The 20433-nt window shown below is 48.1% G+C and overlaps 1 protein-coding gene across 2 annotated transcripts in view; it reads left to right on the forward strand.

Annotated features, from left to right (window-relative positions):
• The window catches only part of LOC142366533 (uncharacterized), a 97733-nt gene that overhangs the window by 66692 nt on the left and 10608 nt on the right, over positions 1-20433 (forward strand). For both annotated transcript variants that reach the window (XM_075448440.1, XM_075448439.1), the window contains exons 8-9: positions 4953-5027; positions 5119-5181. In XM_075448440.1, the coding sequence (XP_075304555.1) occupies positions 4953-5027; positions 5119-5181 (138 nt within the window). The remainder of the gene's footprint in view (positions 1-4952; positions 5028-5118; positions 5182-20433) is intronic.

A 20433-nucleotide genomic window follows, 5' to 3' on the forward strand; every position in this document is an offset into this window, starting at 1 on the left:
TTTTTTCATGGGCAGAAAATGACTTACTTTTAGTCTAGAAACTGGTTGTCTGGGTATAATACAGTTTTTATGCAAATAAAATCAAAAGGATCCCAGCAGTGCCTCCATTTATGTTGCACCCCACTGCTCTCTCCTATAGTAACAGGGATGAGAACTTAAACTCACTGGTGGGGTGGCTAGTTGGGTTCGTTAAGTTCTGGTAGATACCACGCAGGTTTACCTATGTTGAGTAGTCTTACTCATCTAATTACCATACACACATTTGAAGTAACAGAAATAACTCCAGACAACCAGCTAACTCAATATTTTCTTTTAATAAGACCTTGGAGAAAATAAATGTTTAGTTATCAAGGAATGTACACCAGACTCCAAAATTATCAAAAACTTAAATATAAAGCCAGGTCATTAATTTCCATATGAAATGTTTCCCAAAATAAAATAAAGCCGATAAGGCACTTTTTATACACAGCTATAATGTGTCCTACCACAACTATGCAGATGACACTCAGATCTACGTGTCACTGACGGCAGGAGAACACGGGCCTGTAGATACACTGTGTCGCTGCATCGAACAGATCAGTGTGTGGATGCAAAACAATTTCCTCCAGCTAAACTCAGACAAAACTGAAATCATTGTCTGTGGCCCACAGAAACAAAGAGAAAGTGTTATCAGTCACCTTGAGACTCTCTCTCTAAAACCTAACTATCAAGTTAGAAATCTCGGGGTAATATCGGACTCAGACCTGAACTTTAACAGCCACATTAAATCTGTAACATCAGCAGCTTTTTACCATCTAAAAAACATTTCCAGAATCAAAGGAATAGTGTCTAAACCAGACTTAGAGAGACTAATCCATGCGTTTATCTCCAGCAGGTTAGACTACTGTAACGGCCTGCTCACTGGGCTCTAAACGGGCTGTAAGACAGCTGCAGTACATCCAGAACGCTGCTGCTCGAGTCCTGACTAGAATCAGGACATACGACCATATTAGTCCAGTGCTCAGGTCTCTGCACTGGCTTCCTGTCGCTCAGAGAATAGACTTTAAAACAGCTCTGTTTGTGTACAAGTCTCTTCATGGTCAAGCGCCAAAGTACATCTCTGACATGTTAGAGCCATATGAACCAACTCGGTCTCTGAGAACCTCAGGGAGGGGTCTACTGCTGGTGCCCAGAGTCAGGACTAAACAAGGTGAGGCTGTGTTTCAGTTTATGCTCCTAAAGTCTGGAACAGTCTTCCAGAAGATGTGAGACAGGCCTCAACTCTGACAATGTTTAAATCCAGGCTGAAAACAGTTCTATTTAGCTGTGCATATGACACCTGAAAGTATTGTATCTGCACTCTTCACTTTTTAATTAATTAATGATTATTTTAATGGGTTTTTAATTTCATAAAACCCCTATGATGATGGACAATGTTGGACACCGTGTGCCCTTGCCCAGACGCGGGTCACCGGGGCCTCCCCCTGGAGCCAGGCACAGGGGTGGGGCCCGCCGGCGAGCGCCTGGTGGCCGGGTCCGTGCCTGTGGGGCTCGGTCGGGCACAGCCTGAAGAAATTACACGGGTCCCCCTTCTGACGGGCTCACCACCCGTGGGAGGGGCCATGGGGGTCGGGTGCAGTGTGAGCTGGGCGGCAGCCGAAGGCAGAGACCTTGGCGGTCTGATCCTCGGCTACTGAAGCTGGCTCTTGGGACGTGGAACGTCACCTCTCTGCTGGGGAAGGAGCCTGAGCTGGTGCTCAGGCTGAGCGGTTCCGGCTAGATATAGTTGGACTCACCTCGACGCATGGCTTGGGCTCCGGAACCAGCCTCCTCGAGAGGGGTTGGACTCTCTTCCACTCTGGAGTTGCCCGCGGTGAGAGGCGTAGAGCAGGTGTGGGCATACTTATTGCCCCCCGGCTGTGCGCCTGTACATTGGGGTTTACCCCGGTAGACGAGAGGGTAGCCTCCCTCCGCCTTAGGGTACGGGGGACGGGTCCTGACTGTTGTTTGTGCTTATGCACCGAACAGCAGTTCAGAGTACCCACCCTTTTTGGAGTCCCTGGAGGAGGCACTGGAGAGTGCTCCTCCGGGAGACTCCCTCGTCCTGCTGGGGGACTTCAATGCTCACGTGGGCAATGACAGTGAAACCTGGAGGGGCGTGATTGGGAGGAACGGCCCCCCCCATCTCAATCAGAGTGGTGTTTTGTTCTTGGACTTCTGTGCTCGTCACGGACTGTCCATAACGAACACCATGTTCAGGCATAAGGGTGTCCATATGTGCACTTGGCACCAGGACACTCTAGGCCGCAGCTCGATGATCGACTTTGTGGTCATATCGTCGGACTTGCGGCCGTATGTCCTGGACACTTGGGTGAAGAGAGGGGCGGAGCTGTCAACTGATCACCACCTGGTGGTGAGTTGGATCCGCTGGCGGGGGAGGAAGCCGGTCAGACCTGGCAGGCCCAAACGTATTGTGAGGGTCTGTTGGGAACGGCTGGCGGAATCCCCTGTAAGGAGGAGTTTCAACTCCCACCTCCAGCAGAGCTTCAACCATTGTTGAGGCGGCCGACCGGAGCTGTGGCCGTAAGGTGGTCGGTGACTGTCATGGCGGCAACACCCAAACCCGCTGGTGGACACCAGTGGTGAGGGAAGCCGTCAAGCTGAAGAAGGAGTCCTATCGGGCCTTTTTGGCCAGTGGGACTCTGGAAGCAGCTGATGGGTACCGACAGGCCACCGACAGGCCAAGCGGAACGCAGCCTCGGCGGTTGCTGAGGCAAAAACTCGGGCTTGGGAGGAGTTTGGGGAGGCCATGGAGAATGATTTCCGGACGGCCTCGAGGAGTTTCTGGTCCACCATCCGGCGGCTCAGGGGGGGGAAGCGGTGCACCGTCAACACCGTGTATGGTGAGGGCGGGGCTCTGCTGACCTCAACTAGGGACATCGTGAGTCGGTGGGGGGAATACTTCGAGGGCCTCCTCAATCCTACCGACACGCCTTCCGATGAGGAAGCAGAGTTGGGGAGCTTGGACGTGGGGCCTCCCATTTCTGGGGCTGAGGTTACCGAGGTGGTTAAAAAACTCCTCGGTGGCAAGGCCCCGGGGGTGGATGAGGTCCGTCCTGAGTTCCTCAAGGCTCTGGATGTTGTAGGGCTGTCTTGGTTGACACGCCTCTGCAGCATCGCGTGGGCATCGGGGGCAGTGCCTTTGGACTGGCAGATCGGGGTGGTGGTCCCCCTCTTTAAAAAAGGGGGACCGGAGGGTGTGTTCCAACTATAGGGGGATCACACTCCTCAGCCTCCCTGGCAAGGTCTTTTCGGGGGTACTGGAGAGGAGGATCCGCCGGATAGTCGAATCTCGGATTCAGGAGGTGCAGTGTGGTTTTCGTCCTGGCCGTGGAACAGTGGACCAGCTCTATACCCTCGGCAGGATCCAGGAGGGTGCATGGGAGTTCGCCCAACCGGTCTACATGTGTTTTGTGGACTTGGAGAAGGCGTTCGACCGTGTGGGGGGTGCTCCGGGAGTATGGAGTGCCGGACCCTTTGATATGGGCTGTTCGGTCTCTGTATGACCGGTGTCAGAGTTTGGTCCGTATTGTCGGCAGTAAGTCGGACATGTTTCCTGTGAGGGTTGGACTCAATCAGGAATGCCCTTTGTCACCGATTTTGTTCATAATTTTTATGGACAGAATTTTTATGGACAGAATTTCTAGGCGCAGCCAGGGCGTTGACGGGGTCCGTTTTGGCGACCTCAGAATCGGGTCTCTGCTTTTTGCGGACGATGCGGTTCTGTTGGCGTCGTCGGGCCGTGACCTTCGAGTGTGAAGCGGCTGGGATGAGAATCAGCACCTCCAAATCTGAGATCATGGTCCTCAGCCGGAAAAGGGTGGAATGCCCTCTCCGGGTCGGGAATGAGAGCCTTCCCCAAGTGGAGGAGTTCAAGTATCTCGGGGTCTTGTTCACGAGTGAGGGACGAATGGAGCAGGAGATTGACAGACGGATCGGTGCGGCGTCAGCAGTGATGCGGGCTCTGCACCGGCCCGTCGTGGTGAAGAAGGAGCTGAGCCAGAAGGCCAAGCTCTCGATTTGCCGGTCAATCTATGTTCCCACCCTCACCTATGGCCACGAGCTGTGGGTAGTTGTGGGTAATTTTTTTTTATGATTTATTTTTTATTTCTTTTTAATGATTTTATTGCTTTCTTGTGATTTTATGTAGCTGTGAAGCACTTTGAAGTGCCCTGTGTATGAATTGTGCTCTATAAATAAAATTGCCTTGCCTTGCCTTACATCTCCGTCATTGCCTGGACAGAGATCATTCTGATCCTAAACAATATGTTGTTTGAGCAGTGTCAAGGCCCTGCTCTGTCTCACATATACCCCCTGAAATCACTTATCAGTGATTTGATAAGTCAAAAACCCAACCTAAACTATCACATAATTAACACGAAATTATTAAAATAAAATAAAATAATGAATTAAAATAAATTCACCCAAAAATAAATAAAATTATGACAAAAATATATATACACTATATTGCCTAAAGTATTTCCTCACCTTTTCCTCATATTTTTTCACACGCATATGAATTCAAGTGGCATCCCATTCTTAATCCGTCAGGTTTAATATGACGTTGGCCCAGCCTTTACAGCTATAACTGCTTCTGGGCAAGCTTTCCACAAGGTTTAGGAGTGTGGGTATGGGGAAATTGGAGTTTTGGACCATTGTTCCAGAAGCGCATTTGTGAGGTCACACTGATGTTGGAATACAAATACAACAATAATGAACTGGCCTGATCTGGACTGAATTAGATTACAGTGAATTGGTTTACAACTGGATTCAATTTGACTATTTTTTATTTAACAAATTTACTACCTGTTTAAAATGTTTTGGGATGGCATATGTTGGGAGCTGGTGATATATAAATATATTAAATTGAATTGAATTGATATTTTGTTGGTTTTTTTTTTTTTTTTTTGCAGATCAGATATCTGAGGTGAGAAACAAACTGAACTCCAGTGAACTGCACCTGGACCTGATGAGAAGAAATGCTGCAGGTTTGTTATTTAACACATCAGTTACATGATCAGATGATAATTCTCTTTAAATCTGAACCCTATGCCTTGTTGTTCTTTTTCCTCTACTTAGATCAAACAGCTCAATTGTTTTCTGTAAAGACACAACTGGAGGAGTTCAAGACACAAAGTGCAGGTGAGATACATGTGTGCATTAGTATTACTCTGGCCCCAAATATTTCATCTGTGTTTGTACATACCAAATAACCTGTGGAAAGACAAAAGTTTGTCCCTAACAAACCAAATGTTTCTGTCCTACATAAAATACTGTTGTTGGTTTATTTAGGTTTATGACAACAGACATCAAAACTTATTGAAACAACCAATCTATATTTACATTGTAAATGATTTGTAATGTCAAAAAGGAAGCTCAGAGAAGATGGAGCCTTTTCCGCTGCCGGTCCTAAACTATGGAGCGACCTCCCATTGCACATTAGACAAGCCCCTTCACTGTCCATTTTTAACACTCGTCTTAAAACCCATTTTCATTTCCTGGCTTTTAACCCAGCATGAGACTCTGTTTTTGTTTTATTGTTTTAATACTGTTATCATTTATTATTGTTTGTTACTGCTGGGCTGCTCGAGGGTTGGGCTCCTGTGCGTGGCGGGGCGGGGCGGGGCTGGGGGATATGGGGTGGGGGTCTGGTCGCTACCTGTCCCCATGTCTCTCCGATGTGGGTTCACATCATGCCTCTTTTAATGCTCCTCACCAGCTTCAGAGGTATTAGGGTTGGAGGGGCTGGCTCGAGGGTGGGGGGCTTTGTGGGGAGGGGGGCTATGGTATAGGAATGTGGCACTGTCCTCCCTTCCCACCACCCAGACCTTCTCCTGCCCTCCAGTTTTAATGCATCACCTATCCTTAGTCACTTAGTTGGGGTTCACACAGCACGGGTTTTGGTGGCACATTCTGTTTTCTAATCTGGCAGCTAGAAAACAGCCTAAACTTCAACGTCACCAACACATAGGTAATGTTGGCTGCTGATGACAGCCAGATTTATGTACCGTTTAAAAAGGCTGATTCTTTATCCCCCAAGACTCTGTTAAACTGTTTAGAGGATGTCAAGGCCTGGATGGCTCTAAACTTTTTAAAATTGAATCAAAAAAGACTGAAATAATGGTTTTTGGTGGCACCTCTGTGACCCCCTCAGTCGATTTGGGTTTCTTAGCACAGTATGCCAAACCCATACTCAATGATCTGGGGGTAAAAGTAGAATCAGATCTGAAGTTCGACAGCCAGATTAAAGCTGTGGTGAAAGCAAGTTTTTTCCAGTTAAGGTAGTTTGCAAAAATAAAAACTTTTCTCCAGAGACAGCACCTTGAAGCAGTAATTCACGCTTTTGTGACCACACGACTGGATTACTGCAACGCACTATATATGGGGGTTAGTGGGTCCTCCATCGCACGTCTCCAACTTGTACAAAACACAGCTGCACGTCTTTTAACTGGCACAAGAAAGTTTGAACACATTTCACCGATTTTAGCCTCACTCCACTAGCTACCTGTCCATTTTAGAATTTATTCTAAAATTTAAATCCCTATACGGTCTTGCCCCAGTGTACCTCTCTGAACTTCTGCACCCCTACACACCCAGCCGATCCCTCAGGTCAGCTGACCAGCTGCTCCTGAGGGTTCCCAAAACCAGGCTGAAGCTCAGAGGGGACCGAGCATTCTCGGTTGCAGCTCCCAAATTGTGGAATGAACTGCCACTGCACATTAGACAGGCCTCCTCACTGTCTAATTTTAAAACTCTTAAAACCCACCTCTTTTCCTTGGCTTATAATACTACGTAGGCTGTTGATTTTATGTTCACAGATATTTTATTTGGGGTGGGGTGGACATTCTATTTATTTATTTATTATGTTTTATTGTATTTATTTTATTGTACAGCACTTTGGAAACCTTTGTGTTTATTTAAACTGTGCTTTTTAAATAAAGTGGAATGGATTGGATTGGTTAGGGTTACGAGGCTACTGGGGCGTGGACCTGCTCGATGTGGCCGGGGACAGGTACATTGAACCTGCTAGATGTTTTCCATCACCTCTCTCTCCATTTCTGTATCCCCCTGGCTTGCCCTGTCCTGTGGAGGGGGACTTGGGGCACCGTGGTGGGGGGGCATCCCATGGGGCTGGTGCGGTGATGGCCTGCTGGGTGGGATGTTGCGGGTTTTGCCTTGGTCACTTCCACCCACTGGTGCTTTTCAACCAAGTCCTGCCAGGATGTTTACCCACTGGATTCCCACAGGGCTTGGTGGTCCCCTCCTGGCTGGCGCGCCTGTGTCATGCAGCTCCTGCATCCTCCCTGTGGGTTGGGCGCGCACCCTTCGCCCTGCGTCCCGGGGTGGGAGGATGTGCGCTTTGCCCGGATATGCGGGGTCACGATGCGGATGTGGGGGGCCGGGGTGCTACCCTTCCCCTACCCTCCATACCATACCCGCTGGATGTCCTGGCTGGTGTCTTTCCTGGATTCTTGGCTGGTCCTTTTTCCTGTTGCTGCTGGGGTTGGGGGGGGGGTCATGCCCTTCATGCCCTTGCTGGCTGTATTACTGGTAGGGTCTAGCTGGGCTGCACAGGTCCTGCTGGGACTGGGGGGAAATACAGAGCACTGGTGGAGGTGCATGGCACTGGCCCAACACACCAGCACCAGCTGTGATCCAGCCTGCCACTGGCTGTGGTCACTGGTTGATGCTGATTAAGTGTTGAAGGTCAACATCACTGCTTTATGTCTGACTGCTGGAAGGCGTTATTTCTGGTGGATACAAGGGTTACTTACCACAACACAAACTTCAACACATTCATCAATACGCACCACAGTACACCTTACACGCATCTGTCATTGTCTGTCTTCTGTCTCTGGTCTTTATCTGTCCTGTCCTTTTGTGTTCCACTGTCTGCGATTCTAGTCCTCTCTGACTAAATAAAGGTGTTTTTAATCAATAAAGCTTGTTAGGTTAGATGGTCAAAGAGGGCTGGTGAAGGACACACTTGCACCCATGCACAAGAAAAATTTTAAGATTAAATTGTATATATATAGGAAAAATAGTTTCTTGCCAGACCTTGGCACCAACCATTTATGCAGACAGTGGAAAAAGCGGAAAAGGGAAAAATAAATAAATGAATAAATATAAATAAATAAATAAATAAATCACCTCACAGACCCTGTAGATGTGTCTTTGGTCATTGTCCCACTCAGAAGGTGAGAATTACCCTCCTATAGTCAAACCAGATGGGCGATAACTATGCCAGTTAAGTGTTGGCTTGTATTCACCAGGGAATTCCATCCTTCTCAAGGCCTCACAGTGGGAACCACACATGTAAATACCATTTGTCTGATTATTGTTCATCATTATTTGTCGGTTTCTGAGTTTGTTGAAGTCCCTTTTTTACTGTCACTGATGCACACTAAATACCAGTGGCTGCTCTTGTTACTGGGATATTGCGTTCTCTTTTCTCGTTATTTTTGTGTTCTCAATGCTCTTGTTGGGTTTAGTGTAGTTAAAGTATGATTTTTCAGGATGTGGCTCTACTTAATTCTATTCTATTCAATTAAATTCAGTTCAGTTTTATTTACAGCGCCAAATCACAACAAATATCGTCTCAAAGCACTTCAAAGATACAGTCCAATTCAAGCCAATTAGGATCCAATTCATTGTAATCATGATCCAATCAAATCCAATTAATAAAAAATAAAAAAATCCAATTCATTCATCCATCCATCCATTTTCTATAACTGCTGAGTCCGTCGGTCGGGTCGCAGGCGGCTGGAGCCTATCCCAGCGGTCAATGGGCGAAAGGCGGGGTACACCCTGGACAGGCCGCCAGTCCATCACAGGGCCACACAGAGACAAACGAGACAAACAACCACACACACGCTCACACTCACTCCTAAGGACAATTTTTTTTTTTCATACATAAAAAGTCAATTTTAAAAAAGCAGCCTAGCTCGGGAACAGATTACACCAAAGCTCCTCTTCAGTCCAATCCCCCGTCCTGAGCGTGCACGAGCATACTGTGGAAAGAAAAAACTCCCTTTTAACAGGAAAAAACTTCTGGCAGAACCAGAACAAGGAAGGGAGGCCATCTGCTTTGACCAGCTGGGGTTTGAGAGGAAATGAAAGGGGACAACAAGTACCAAAGCACCAGCACTTTATCAGAAAGGAAAGTTTTAAGTCTAATCTTAAAGGTAGAGAGGGTATGTGGCCTAAATCCAATCTCTGTCCAAATACTGTGTCTGAGATTACTGCTACATCTCCGTCATTGCCTGGACAGAGATCATTCTGATCCTAAACAATATGTTGTTCGAGCAGTGTCAAGGCCCTGCTCTCTCCCACATATACCCCCTGAAATCACTTATCAGTGATTTGATAAGTAAAAAACCCAACCTAAACTATCACATAATCAACACGAAATTATTAAAATAAAATAAAATTTATACTCCCCCTTGAGCTGTCACCTTACCGTGGTGGGGGGGTTTGCGTGCCCCAATGAGTCTGGGAGCTATGTTGTCTGGGGCTCTAAGCCCCTGGTAGGGTCACCCATGGCAAACAGATCCTAGATGAGGGACCAGACAAAGAACAGCTCACAAGACCCCTATGATGAGTGATACTTTTGGACGCCGTGTTCCCTTGCCCGGACGCGGGTCACCGGGTTCTCCCCCTGGAGCCAGGCCCAGGGGTGGGGCCCGCCGGCGAGCGCCTGGTGGCCAGGTCTGTGCCCGTGGGGCTCGGTCGGGCACAGCCCGAAGAAATTACACGGGTCCCCCTTCCTACGGGCTCACCACCCGTGGGAGGGGCCATGGGGGTCGGGTGCAATGTGAGCTGGGCGACAGCCGAAGGCAGGGACCTTGGCGGTCTGATCCTCGGCTACTGAAGCTGGCTCTTGGGACGTGGAACGTCACCTCTCTGCTGGGGAAGGAGCCTGAGCTGGTGCGCGAGGCTGAGCGGTTCCGGCTAGATATAGTCGGACTCACCTCGACGCATGGCTTGGGCTCCGGAACCAGCCTCCTCGAGAGGGGTTGGACTCTCTTCCACTCTGGAGTTGCCCGCGGTGAGAGGCGTAGAGCAGGTGTGGGCACTTGGTACTTATCGCCCCCCGGCTGTGCGCCTGTACATTGGGGTTCACCCCGGTAGACGAGAGGGTAGCCTCCCTCCGCCTTAGGGTGGGGGGACGGGTCCTGACTGTTGTTTGTGCTTATGCACCGAACGGCAGTTCAGAGTACCCACCCTTTTTGGAGTCCCTGGAGGAGGCACTAGAGAGTGCTCCTCCGGGAGACTCCCTCGTCCTGCTGGGGGACTTCAATGCTCACGTGGGCAATGACAGTGAGACCTGGAGGGGCGTGATTGGGAGGAACGGCCCCCCCGATCTGAATCAGAGTGGTGTTTTGTTGTTGGACTTCTGTGCTCGTCACGGATTGTCCATAACGAACACCATGTTCAGGCATAAGGGTGTCCATATGTGCACTTGGCACCAGGACACCCTAGGCCGCAGCTCGATGATCGACTTTGTAGTCGTATCATCGGACTTGCGGCCGTATGTCCTGGACACTCGGGTGAAGAGAGGGGCGGAGCTGTCAACTGATCACCACCTGGTGGTGAGTTGGCTCCGCTGGTGGGGGAGGAAGCCGGTCAGACCTGGCAGGCCCAAACGTATTGTGAGGGTCTGCTTGGAACGGCTGGCGGAATCCCCTGTAAGGAGGAGTTTCAACTCCCACCTCCGGCAGAGCGTCGACCATGTCCCGGGGGAGGTGGGAGACATTGAGCCCGAATGGGCCATGTTCCGTGCCTCCACTGTTGAGGCGGCCGACCGGAGCTGTGGCCGTAAGGTGGTCGGTGCCTGTCGTGGCGGCAATCCCCGAAACTGCTGGTGGACACCAGTGGTGAGGGAAGCCGTCAAGCTGAAGAAGGAGTCCTATCGGGCCTTTTTGGCCAGTGGGACTCTGGAAGCAGCTGATGGGTACCGACAGGCCAAGCGGAACGCAGCCTCGGCAGTTGCTGAGGCAAAAACTTTTTGGGAGGAGTTTGGGGAGGCCATGGAGAATGATTTCCGGACGGCCTTGAAGAGTTTCTGGTCCACCATCCGGCGGCTCAGGGGGGGAAGAGGTGCACCGTCAACACCGTGAATGGTGAGGGTGGGGCTCTGCTGACCTCAACTAGGGACGTCGTGAGTCGGTGGGGGGAATACTTCGAGGGCCTCCTCAATCCTACCGACACGCCTTCCGATGAGGAAGCAGAGTTGGGGAGCTCGGACGTGGGGCCTCCCATTTCTGGGGCTGAGGTTGCCGAGGTGGTCAAAAAACTCCTCGGTGACAAGACCCCGGGGGTGGATGAGGTTCATCCTGAGTTCCTCAAGGCTCTGGATGTTGTAGGGCTGTCTTGGTTGACACGCCTCTGCAGCATCGCGTGGGCATCGGGAGCAGTGCCTCTGGACTGGCAGATCGGGGTGGTGGTCCCCCTCTTTAAAAAAGGGGACCGGAGGGTGTGTTCCAACTACAGGGGGATCACACTCCTCAGCCTCCCTGGTAAGGTCTATTCGGGGGTACTGGAGAAGAGGATCCGCCGGATAATCAAATCTCGGATTCAGGAGGTGCAGTGTGGTTTTCGTCCTGGCCGTGGAACAGTGGACCAGCTCTATACCCTCGGCAGGATCCTGGAGGGTACATGGGAGTTCGCCCAACCGGTCTACATGTGTTTTGTGGACTTGGAGAAGGCGTTCGACCGTGTCCCTCGGAGACTCTTGTCGGGGTTGCTCCGGGAGTATGGAGTGCCGGACCCCTTGATATGGGCTGTTCGGTCTCTGTATGACCGGTGTCAGAGTTTGGTCCGTATTGTCGGCAGTAAGTGTTTCCTGTGAGGGTTGGACTCCGTCAGGGCTGCCCTTTGTCACAGATTCTGTTAATAATTTTTATGGACAGAATTTCTGGGCGCAGCCATGGCGTTTAGGGGTCTCTGTGTCATGTTCTTCGCAAGAGTTTGAACCCACATGCAGATTACACTCGGAAGACGGGAGGAGGTTAACAGTCTTTATTAGCAAAACCCTGGAAGCAGGAATAACAGGCGTCCTGATGACTTGGAGTTAGAACCGGGCTGGCGTCCTGATGACTTGGAGTTAGAACCGGGCTGGCGTCCTGATGACTTGGAGTTAGAACCGGACTCGGCGTCTTGGTAGCTTGGTAGATAGCAAAGCGAGCATCTGGAAGGTTTCCCTCTTGGTGTGCAAGGATCACCTGGAACAAGGTAAGTAACAAAGTTTGATTTTAAAGTGGTTAGAGGTTTAGCCTAGAGGTAACGAACGTACCATAGGAGTCAACACTCTGACGGTGAGTTCCTGGCAGCAGCTTCTCCTTTATGCTGTCCACTGATGAGCTCTGATGGAGAACACCTGCCCAGGAACCCAGCAGGAGACCAGACGCCATCTTCAGGGGAGACAAGGAAGCAGCAGCCAAGGACAAAACAGAACACAGCCAGAACCCTGACACTCTGCTCTTTGAGGACGATGTGGTTCTGTTGGCGTCGTCGGGCCGTGACCTTCAGCTCTCACTGGAGCGGTTCGCAGCCGAGTGTGAAGCGGCTGGGATGACCATCAGCACCTCCAAATCCAAGACCATGGTCCTCGGCCGGAAAAAGGTGGAATGCCCTCTCCGGGTCGGGAATGAGATCTTTCCCCAAGTGGAGGAATTCAAGTATCTCGGGGTCTTGTTCACGAGTAGGGATGTAACGGTTACCTGTATGACGGTAAACCACGATAAAAAGTGTTGACGATAACAATTACCGCGTTCATTTCAAATATCATTAATATCACGGTTAATTTGTCGCGCATGCTCACTGCGCAGCCTTCAACGTGCATTTCTTGAAGTTGGAATCATGGCCGAAGGTGTAGATGACAGCACTCAGAGTCAGGACATTTATCAGCCCTCTAAGACAGCTAAATCCGAAGTATGGGCATATTTTGGTTTTTATAAGAATGCCGGGGGACAGTTGATAGAAGATGGTTATCTTCACCTTTAGCGGAAAAAAGTTTCCGCTAAAGGTGGCAATACGTCAAATCTCCTTGCTCATCTCCGTGATCATCACCCACAACTGTATAGCCAATGCAAGGTAAGTTAACGTTAACGTTTCAGCTCAAATGCATAAATAAATGCATGGTGTGGGGACATCGGGTTGAAGCAGAATGCAATGATCCGTCTGTCTAACTTTTTAATAACGTGTCAATAATCTAAACAGATGCCTACGGCACATGCACATGTTCGTTCAGTGGTGTTAGTGTGGAGCTAATCGGGACACATCTTTAACGTTAGCCTCAGAGCTAGACGGGTGCACATTTGAGTTGCGTTTATCATACAGTTGTAGGCTACAGTATCTCTTTGCATGCGTAGCGCCAACGATGTTCCACGATAATGGAAAACGGACGGAAATCGCAGAATGTACCCTTTGAAACGGAATTGTAACTTTCAGACGGAAAAATAATTCAAAATCGCCCAAATTCACTTGTGTTTTGCATTGTAAGATTGTATTTCACCCCGTTAGCCTGTATTTCGCTTTGTAACACTGTATTTTGTTTTAAAATAAACACAACAACATTCGCAGTCTGAAACTGTGCAGACTTGCCGCGGCAATACGCGGCCAAAACGCATGATAGCGGAGGACTCCACTCGGGGCAGACCACAGTAATATCAGATTCGGAAATAGTTCAAAAGCCAGTATTGCGTGCTCATGTCAACAAACGTATTTCTGCATCAATTCCCATAACCCCGCGATCAGACACCAGCTGGTCTGACATGCATGCTGTTACGGATGGGTTAGATCTCTTTCCTTTCTATTTTTGTTTTGTTTGGAGCTGGTGGTGGACACGTTGTAGGTGCAGAAGTCGACTAGCAGATATTCTTGGCTTACACGTGTCCAAAAAGCTGTTGTCCTTAAAGATCCACTTTAAGTCCAGGTAACGTTAGAAAACATAGAAATTTATTCCACATGTGTCACTCAAGTATCCATACACCTGGCTTTCAATTCAATATAGGACGGGACACGGTAAAAAACCGTGTGTCTCCACTGCTGGTCTGACGTTCACAACACAGGTGTAACTTCCCAGTGTGCGAAGCTGCAGCCTCTTAAAGTTACAGTACCGCCAGTATTAAACTTAAATGAAAAAGCCTGTATTAAACAGAAAATATGAACAAACAGCCATATTCAATAAAACTTTCTCATCAATGACAATAAGAACAATATTCAAACTTAAGAATATAAAACATATAGTTAAATTACTTAAGTAAAGATAAGAAATCAGCAAATCTGTACTTGCCTCATACATATCCGGCCCCTAATTGTTCTCTAAACTTAGAAACAATTACAAACAACATGAATGATATAACCATGGGGCAATTAAATATTAAGAACAATCCTAAGGCTTGTCTTCTTTCTTCAGACATGCCGAGAACAGTCTTTACCTCTGTCTCATACTGCTTCTAGGAGCAGACAGACCTTGGTGATGGGTCTGACTAGTTCACTGGTCTTAGTTTTTAGACGAACCCGGCGAACAAGTCCATGTTCATCTGGCAATGCTTCAATGACTTTGCCAATGACCCATGAGTTTCTTGGTGCAGTCTCATCCACCAACAAAACAATGTCCCCTGGCACAAAGTTGCGTGACACCCTTGACCACTTCTGGCGCGTCTGGAGCTCAGGCAGGTACTCTCTCACCCAACGTTTCCAAAAAAGGTCCACCATATATTGGGTTTGCCTCCATCTTCGACGTGCATAGAGGTCCTCCGGCCTGAAAAGTCCTGGAGGTAGAGATGGCTTGGTCCTCAGTAGTAGGAGGTGATTTGGGCTGAGTGCCTCTAGGTCGTTGGGGTCACTGGAAGGGGTGGTAATGGGTCGACCATTAATGATGGCCTCAGCTTCACACAGAAATGTTTGGAGGCTTTCCTCATCCAGATTCTGAGTCCTCAGGGTAGCATTGAGGATTTTCCTGATGGACCTGATTAAACGCTCCCACACTCCTCCATGGTGAGAGGCAGCTGGGGGGTTGAACATCCATTTTATGCCTCGTTGAAGCAATGTGTCCTCTATTTTTGAGGTGTTCCACTCTTGAATAGCCTTCTTGAGCTCTCGCTCTGCCCCAACGAAATTGGTCCCATTGTCAGAACGTAGCTCCACAACCTGACCTCTTCGTGAGATAAACCGGCGAAGAGCATTAATGAAGGAGTCTGTGTCAAGAGATGCAGCCACTTCCAAGTGGACGGCCCGAATGGCTAAGCAGGTGAAGATAACACCATATCTCTTCACAGTAGCCCTTCCTCGCTTCACTTCAAATGGACCGAAGTAATCCACTCCGGTTCTAGTGAAGGGCGGTTCATCAGGTAAGACTCTGTTTCGTGGCAGATCTGCCATTTGTTGCTGCCCAGTAACACCATGTAGCCGTCGACACACAAGGCACTTAGATAAGACTCTTCTTATAGCAGCACTGACATTCGGGATCCAATATTTTAGACGCAGCTTGGATAGGACATGGTTGCGTCCACCATGACCTACTTCCTTGTGGACCTCCTGAAGGATGAGCTCTGACACCCGTAGGTCTTTGGCCAAGATAGCGGGATGTTTGGATTCTTCTGGCATGGCTGCGCGGTTGAGCCTGCCTCCAACTCTCAGAATACCGTCTTGAAGAATCGGGTTTAGCTTGTAGATGCGGCTATTCCTTTTGATAGGTTCACACTTTTTTAAGGAGCTGATTTCCTCTTGGAACTTTTTTCTCTGACAGTGGTGTATGATCTCCAATTCAGCTTCTTTCAGATCATCTACTGTGAGGGTTACTTTGCTGAGTCTTGTCTTGTAGTTCACCATAAACTTGTGTAACTGTCGTATTTGTTCATCCTTATCCATGTCAGACAGTGCAATAGTTGCTCTTTGCTCCTTTCTCTTCTTGACCATGCAGAGCAATGTGTTCCTCACCTTAAGAATCCATGCCACTGCTTTCTTAAGGCATATCCATGAGGAGTAGTACTCAATAAGCGTCTGCATTGCCTCAACCTTTTCTCCTACTGCAAGAGCATTTATGGTGGCATTCTTCTTGATCTCTGGATCAGCGTTGTTGAGATCTTTCAGACGATCAGGGTTCTCTGGCCAGTTGTCAGACGACTGGGTGAGAAAGACAGGTCCCGAGATCCAGGCATGATTCTGCACAAAGGAATTGACTTTCTGTCCTCTTGATGCACAATCTGCAGGATTCAAGCATGTGCTGACATGCCTCCATTGAGATCCTGTTGACACCTTTCGAATTTCCGCCACTCTATTGGCTACGAATGTGCGGAATCTTGTCATTTCATTGTTAATGTACTTGAGCACAGCCGTGCTGTCTGTCCAAAATATTGAGTTTGCAAGCTGTAGCTCCAGTTCCTTCCTTATCAGTACATCCATGCGCACTGCCATAGTCGCACGCTGTCAATTCCAGGCGCGGGATGGTGGTGGGCTTGAGTGGGGCGACCCTAGCCTTTCCCATAACAAACGCGCTATGGACTTGACCTTTGCTGTTCTGCTGGACTAAGTAGGTAACTGTGCCATAGCCCTCTTCACTCGCATCACAAAAATGATGCAGCCGAGCATGCGTAGCCTCTTCAAAATGGGCTGGCTTGAAACATCGATCAACTCCAAATTCTGTGAGCAACTGCAGATCCTTGCGCCATTCGAACCACTGTTGTGCAAGATGATCTGGAATCATGTCATCCCAGCTGAGCTTTAGCTTACAAAGCTCTTGCAAGATCTTTTTTGCTGACAGAACCACCGGAGCCAAGAATCCCAACGGATCGTAGACGGAACTCACTAAGGAGAGAATGTTTCTTCTGGTGGGAGGTTTATCTTGGATGACGATCCTGAACTTGAATTGGTCGGACTCGATGCACCATTGTACTCCCAATGCTCTGTCCATGGGGAGTGAATCTTGATCCAGATTGAGATCCTTTACTCCTTTCGCCATTTCCTTCTCAGGTATTGCTGCCAATACCACCCGACTGTTGCTAATCCACTTTGTTAACCTGAAGCCCCCTTTATGACAAATGGCTTTCAGATTGCGACAGAGCGACACTGCCTCCTCTTCGGAGCTGACTGACTTAAGGCAGTCATCAACGTAGAAATTGTGCAACACTGTGCTGACTACTGAAGCATCAAACAGGTCCCTGTTGTCTTCAGCACATCGTCTGAGGGCATAGCTCGCACAACTCGGTGATGAAGTAGCACCAAATAGGTGCACGACCATCTTGTATTCCTCCAGTGGTTCGTTCACGTTTCCACCAGGCCACCACAAAAACCGAAGGAGGTCAGCGTCTTCTTGTCGGACTCTTACCTGGTGGAACATGGCTTCCACATCAGCCATAGTAGCCACAGGTTCTTGGCGGAACCTGGTGAGAACTCCAATTAAGGAACTGGTGAGGTCTGGCCCTTGGAGAAGTTGCTCGTTCAGCGTGACTCCCTGATAAGAAGCACCACAATCATATACAACACGTAGCTTGTGTTTTTTAGGATGGTACACTCCATGGTGTGGAATGTACCAAACCTTTCCATCGTTGCGGTCCAGCTCTTCCTCTGCAACCTTCACTGCAAAGCCTTTGGTAATCATATCATTCATAAAAGCAATGTAGTCCTCCCGGAATGAATGATTCTTGAGAAGCTTCTTTTTCAAGTTTAAGGCCCGCTGTTCTGTTACAATGCGATTGTTAGGCATTTGAAGATCCTTGTTCTTTAGTGGTAGACCAATTTGGTAATGTCCCTCTACCAATCTGGCAGACTGTGAAACACTGTCCATGAATTGGAGGTCTTCTTGGGACATCTCCAGCTGTTCTTGTTTACTTTCAGGAAAGTCGTATTTAAACTGTTGAGTCCACAGTTCATCCAGTTTAGCCACTGATATTCCGTTAGATGTTATGTATTTTCCATCTCCAGTAGGTTCACAGTTGTTGTCCCTCAACGGCCCATTCACGGTCCAACCAAGGACAGTTCTCACAGCGTAAGGTCCATTGTCGACACTCCTGATGACCTCTACTGGTTCCATGGCCTTTGGCACATTGGTCCCAATCAGCAGTTCTATTTCTGCATTGATGTGGGGGATTTTCACTTGCTCCAGATGAGGCCACTTGTCCACGTCTTCTTGCTGTGGAATGTTCCTTTTATTAGCTGGAATGGTCTTTTGAGAGAAGGCTTCCTGTAGTTCTATGAAGTTGCAACTTTCCATGCCACACACTTCCAAACCTGTTACAACATGGCTGCGAACAGTCTTTTGTTCTCCCATGGTTGTTAGAACAATGTCAATCTTTTTTCCACTAAGGTTGAGCTTATTCATAAGCTCTTCAGTGCAAAAGGTGGCCGTACTGCCTGGGTCCAAAAAAGCATACGACGTAACCACTTTGTTGCCTTTCTTCGCCTTTACTTGTACTGGAACAATGGCCAGGATACTGTCTGTGTCCCCGGTCCCAGTATCAGAACATGCATTGTTTGCTTTGTCTACAAACCCACTGATCACAGACTGCTTCTCACCATTATCTGATGAGTCTTCCTTAGGCGTAACTCTGTCTTTGCTCTTTATGTGCAACACAGTGGGATGAAGCAGTGAGCAGACCTCACAGTGTAATTTCTCCTCACAGGACTTGCTCATGTGTCCCTGCTTCAAGCAACTGAAGCACAGTCCTTTCCCACGGAGAAAGTCTATCTTCTCTTTATGAAGCGATTTCCTTGGTTTCTTACATTGCGCCATGCTGTGTTCACCCTGACAAAAAAGACAGGGCTTGGTGAAAGCACTGCTATAGCTAGTAGGACTCCTCTTGCTAGCCTTTAACTCCTGTTTGATGACTCATAGGTGTTGCAGACGTAGTAAAGGTCGTCCTGTGACTCTTCCTCTCTGCTGTGAGGTTTACTGGAGACTTGACTTGTCCTTTGTTGCTGTCCTTGATGTCTCCGAAAAGAGGGTGTAGTGCAACCTTAGCCTGCGTGTTAATAAACTTGACAAGATCTTTAAACTTGGGTCTTCTCGTAGTTTGCTCCTGGATATCAAAAGCAACACTCCTCCACCTCTCTCTGAATTTATACGGAAGTTTGTTGACAATGGCGCGCATGTTGGCAACATTATCCAACTCCTCCATATAATCCAAGTCTGACATCGCATTGTTACAGCTGGTGAGGAAGAGAGCCAGTGCATTGAGACCTTCGCCATCATCTGCCTTGATTGTAGGCCAGCTTAAAGCCTTGTCTATGTATGCCACAGAGATCCTATATTCGTTTCCGAAATGTTCCTTTAAAAGTTTCTTTGCCTTGCGATAACCCTTATCTGGATCCATATGTAGACAACTCCGAATCAACTCTCTGGGCTGTCCGCTGGTATATTGCTCCATGAAGTACAACCGATCCTTGCTGCTCTCTGTTTTACCTTCGACACCATGCTCAAACGCTCTGATGAAGAGTCTATATTCCAATGGATCTCCCCTGAAGATGGGAATGTTTTGCGGTGGTAAAGTAGAAAGCTTTTGTTGCTTGATCAGTAATTCTGTAATGTCCTGTTGACGTCGTCTTTCAGTGGGCAAAGCCACTGCAACTGCTACACTTTCAGCATAGCTGCCGAACACAGAAGAACCGTCGTCATCTTCATCACTTGTTGCTGATGAAATTGACTGTGCAGCACTGGGGCGTGATGGTGACTTGTGTTTATGTCTTGTATTCCCATGATGCCCAGTAGTCACATCATTGCTCGTTCCAGGTTCTCCATAATCATCTTTTTTCATAGCCGGCTGCTCCCATAACTTAGACTGTTCATCATCCTTTTTTAGAGCATCAGCTTCTTCAAACTTCTTCAAAATCTTAAGTTTAGCATCTGTGGCAGCTAATGCCGTCTGAAGCTCAAGATCTTCCTTTTCAGCTTTCAGCTTTACTTCTTGCCTATCCAAGGCTTCTTTCTTTTTCAGTGTTGCTGCCCTTGCCAAAAGCGCAGCCCTTTCCAGTTCTGCTTTCAATCGTGCCGAAGAGGCAGAAGAACGACCAGAGCTTGCCTTAGACCCTTTGGACTTTTTTGATGATACTTCTGATATGCTATCAGATGGTTTAATATTTTCATTAGCTTCTCTTGCTTCCTCCATACGTTCATGAACACCTGCTATCCAAGCATCAACGTGATCACTAAAGTTCTTGAATGAATCAGATTTAGGTTTATACCACTTCTCTTGATCACTGTTCATTTTTTCCTCTGAGGCAACTTGCTGAAACAGCTCTTTAACGGAAATGTTCAGTTCACAAAACTCACTGAAAAGCTTCTTGAACTCAACAACCAACTTGGTCGTTATAACCTCCAAATTGCCATCATCATCCATTAAATGAATCATCTCATTCTTTTTTGTTGTAAGCTGAGTCAGTGTAGCTTTCCTT

Source organism: Odontesthes bonariensis, chromosome 17 (assembly GCF_027942865.1).
Source record: "Odontesthes bonariensis isolate fOdoBon6 chromosome 17, fOdoBon6.hap1, whole genome shotgun sequence".
NCBI lineage: Eukaryota > Metazoa > Chordata > Actinopteri > Atheriniformes > Atherinopsidae > Odontesthes > Odontesthes bonariensis.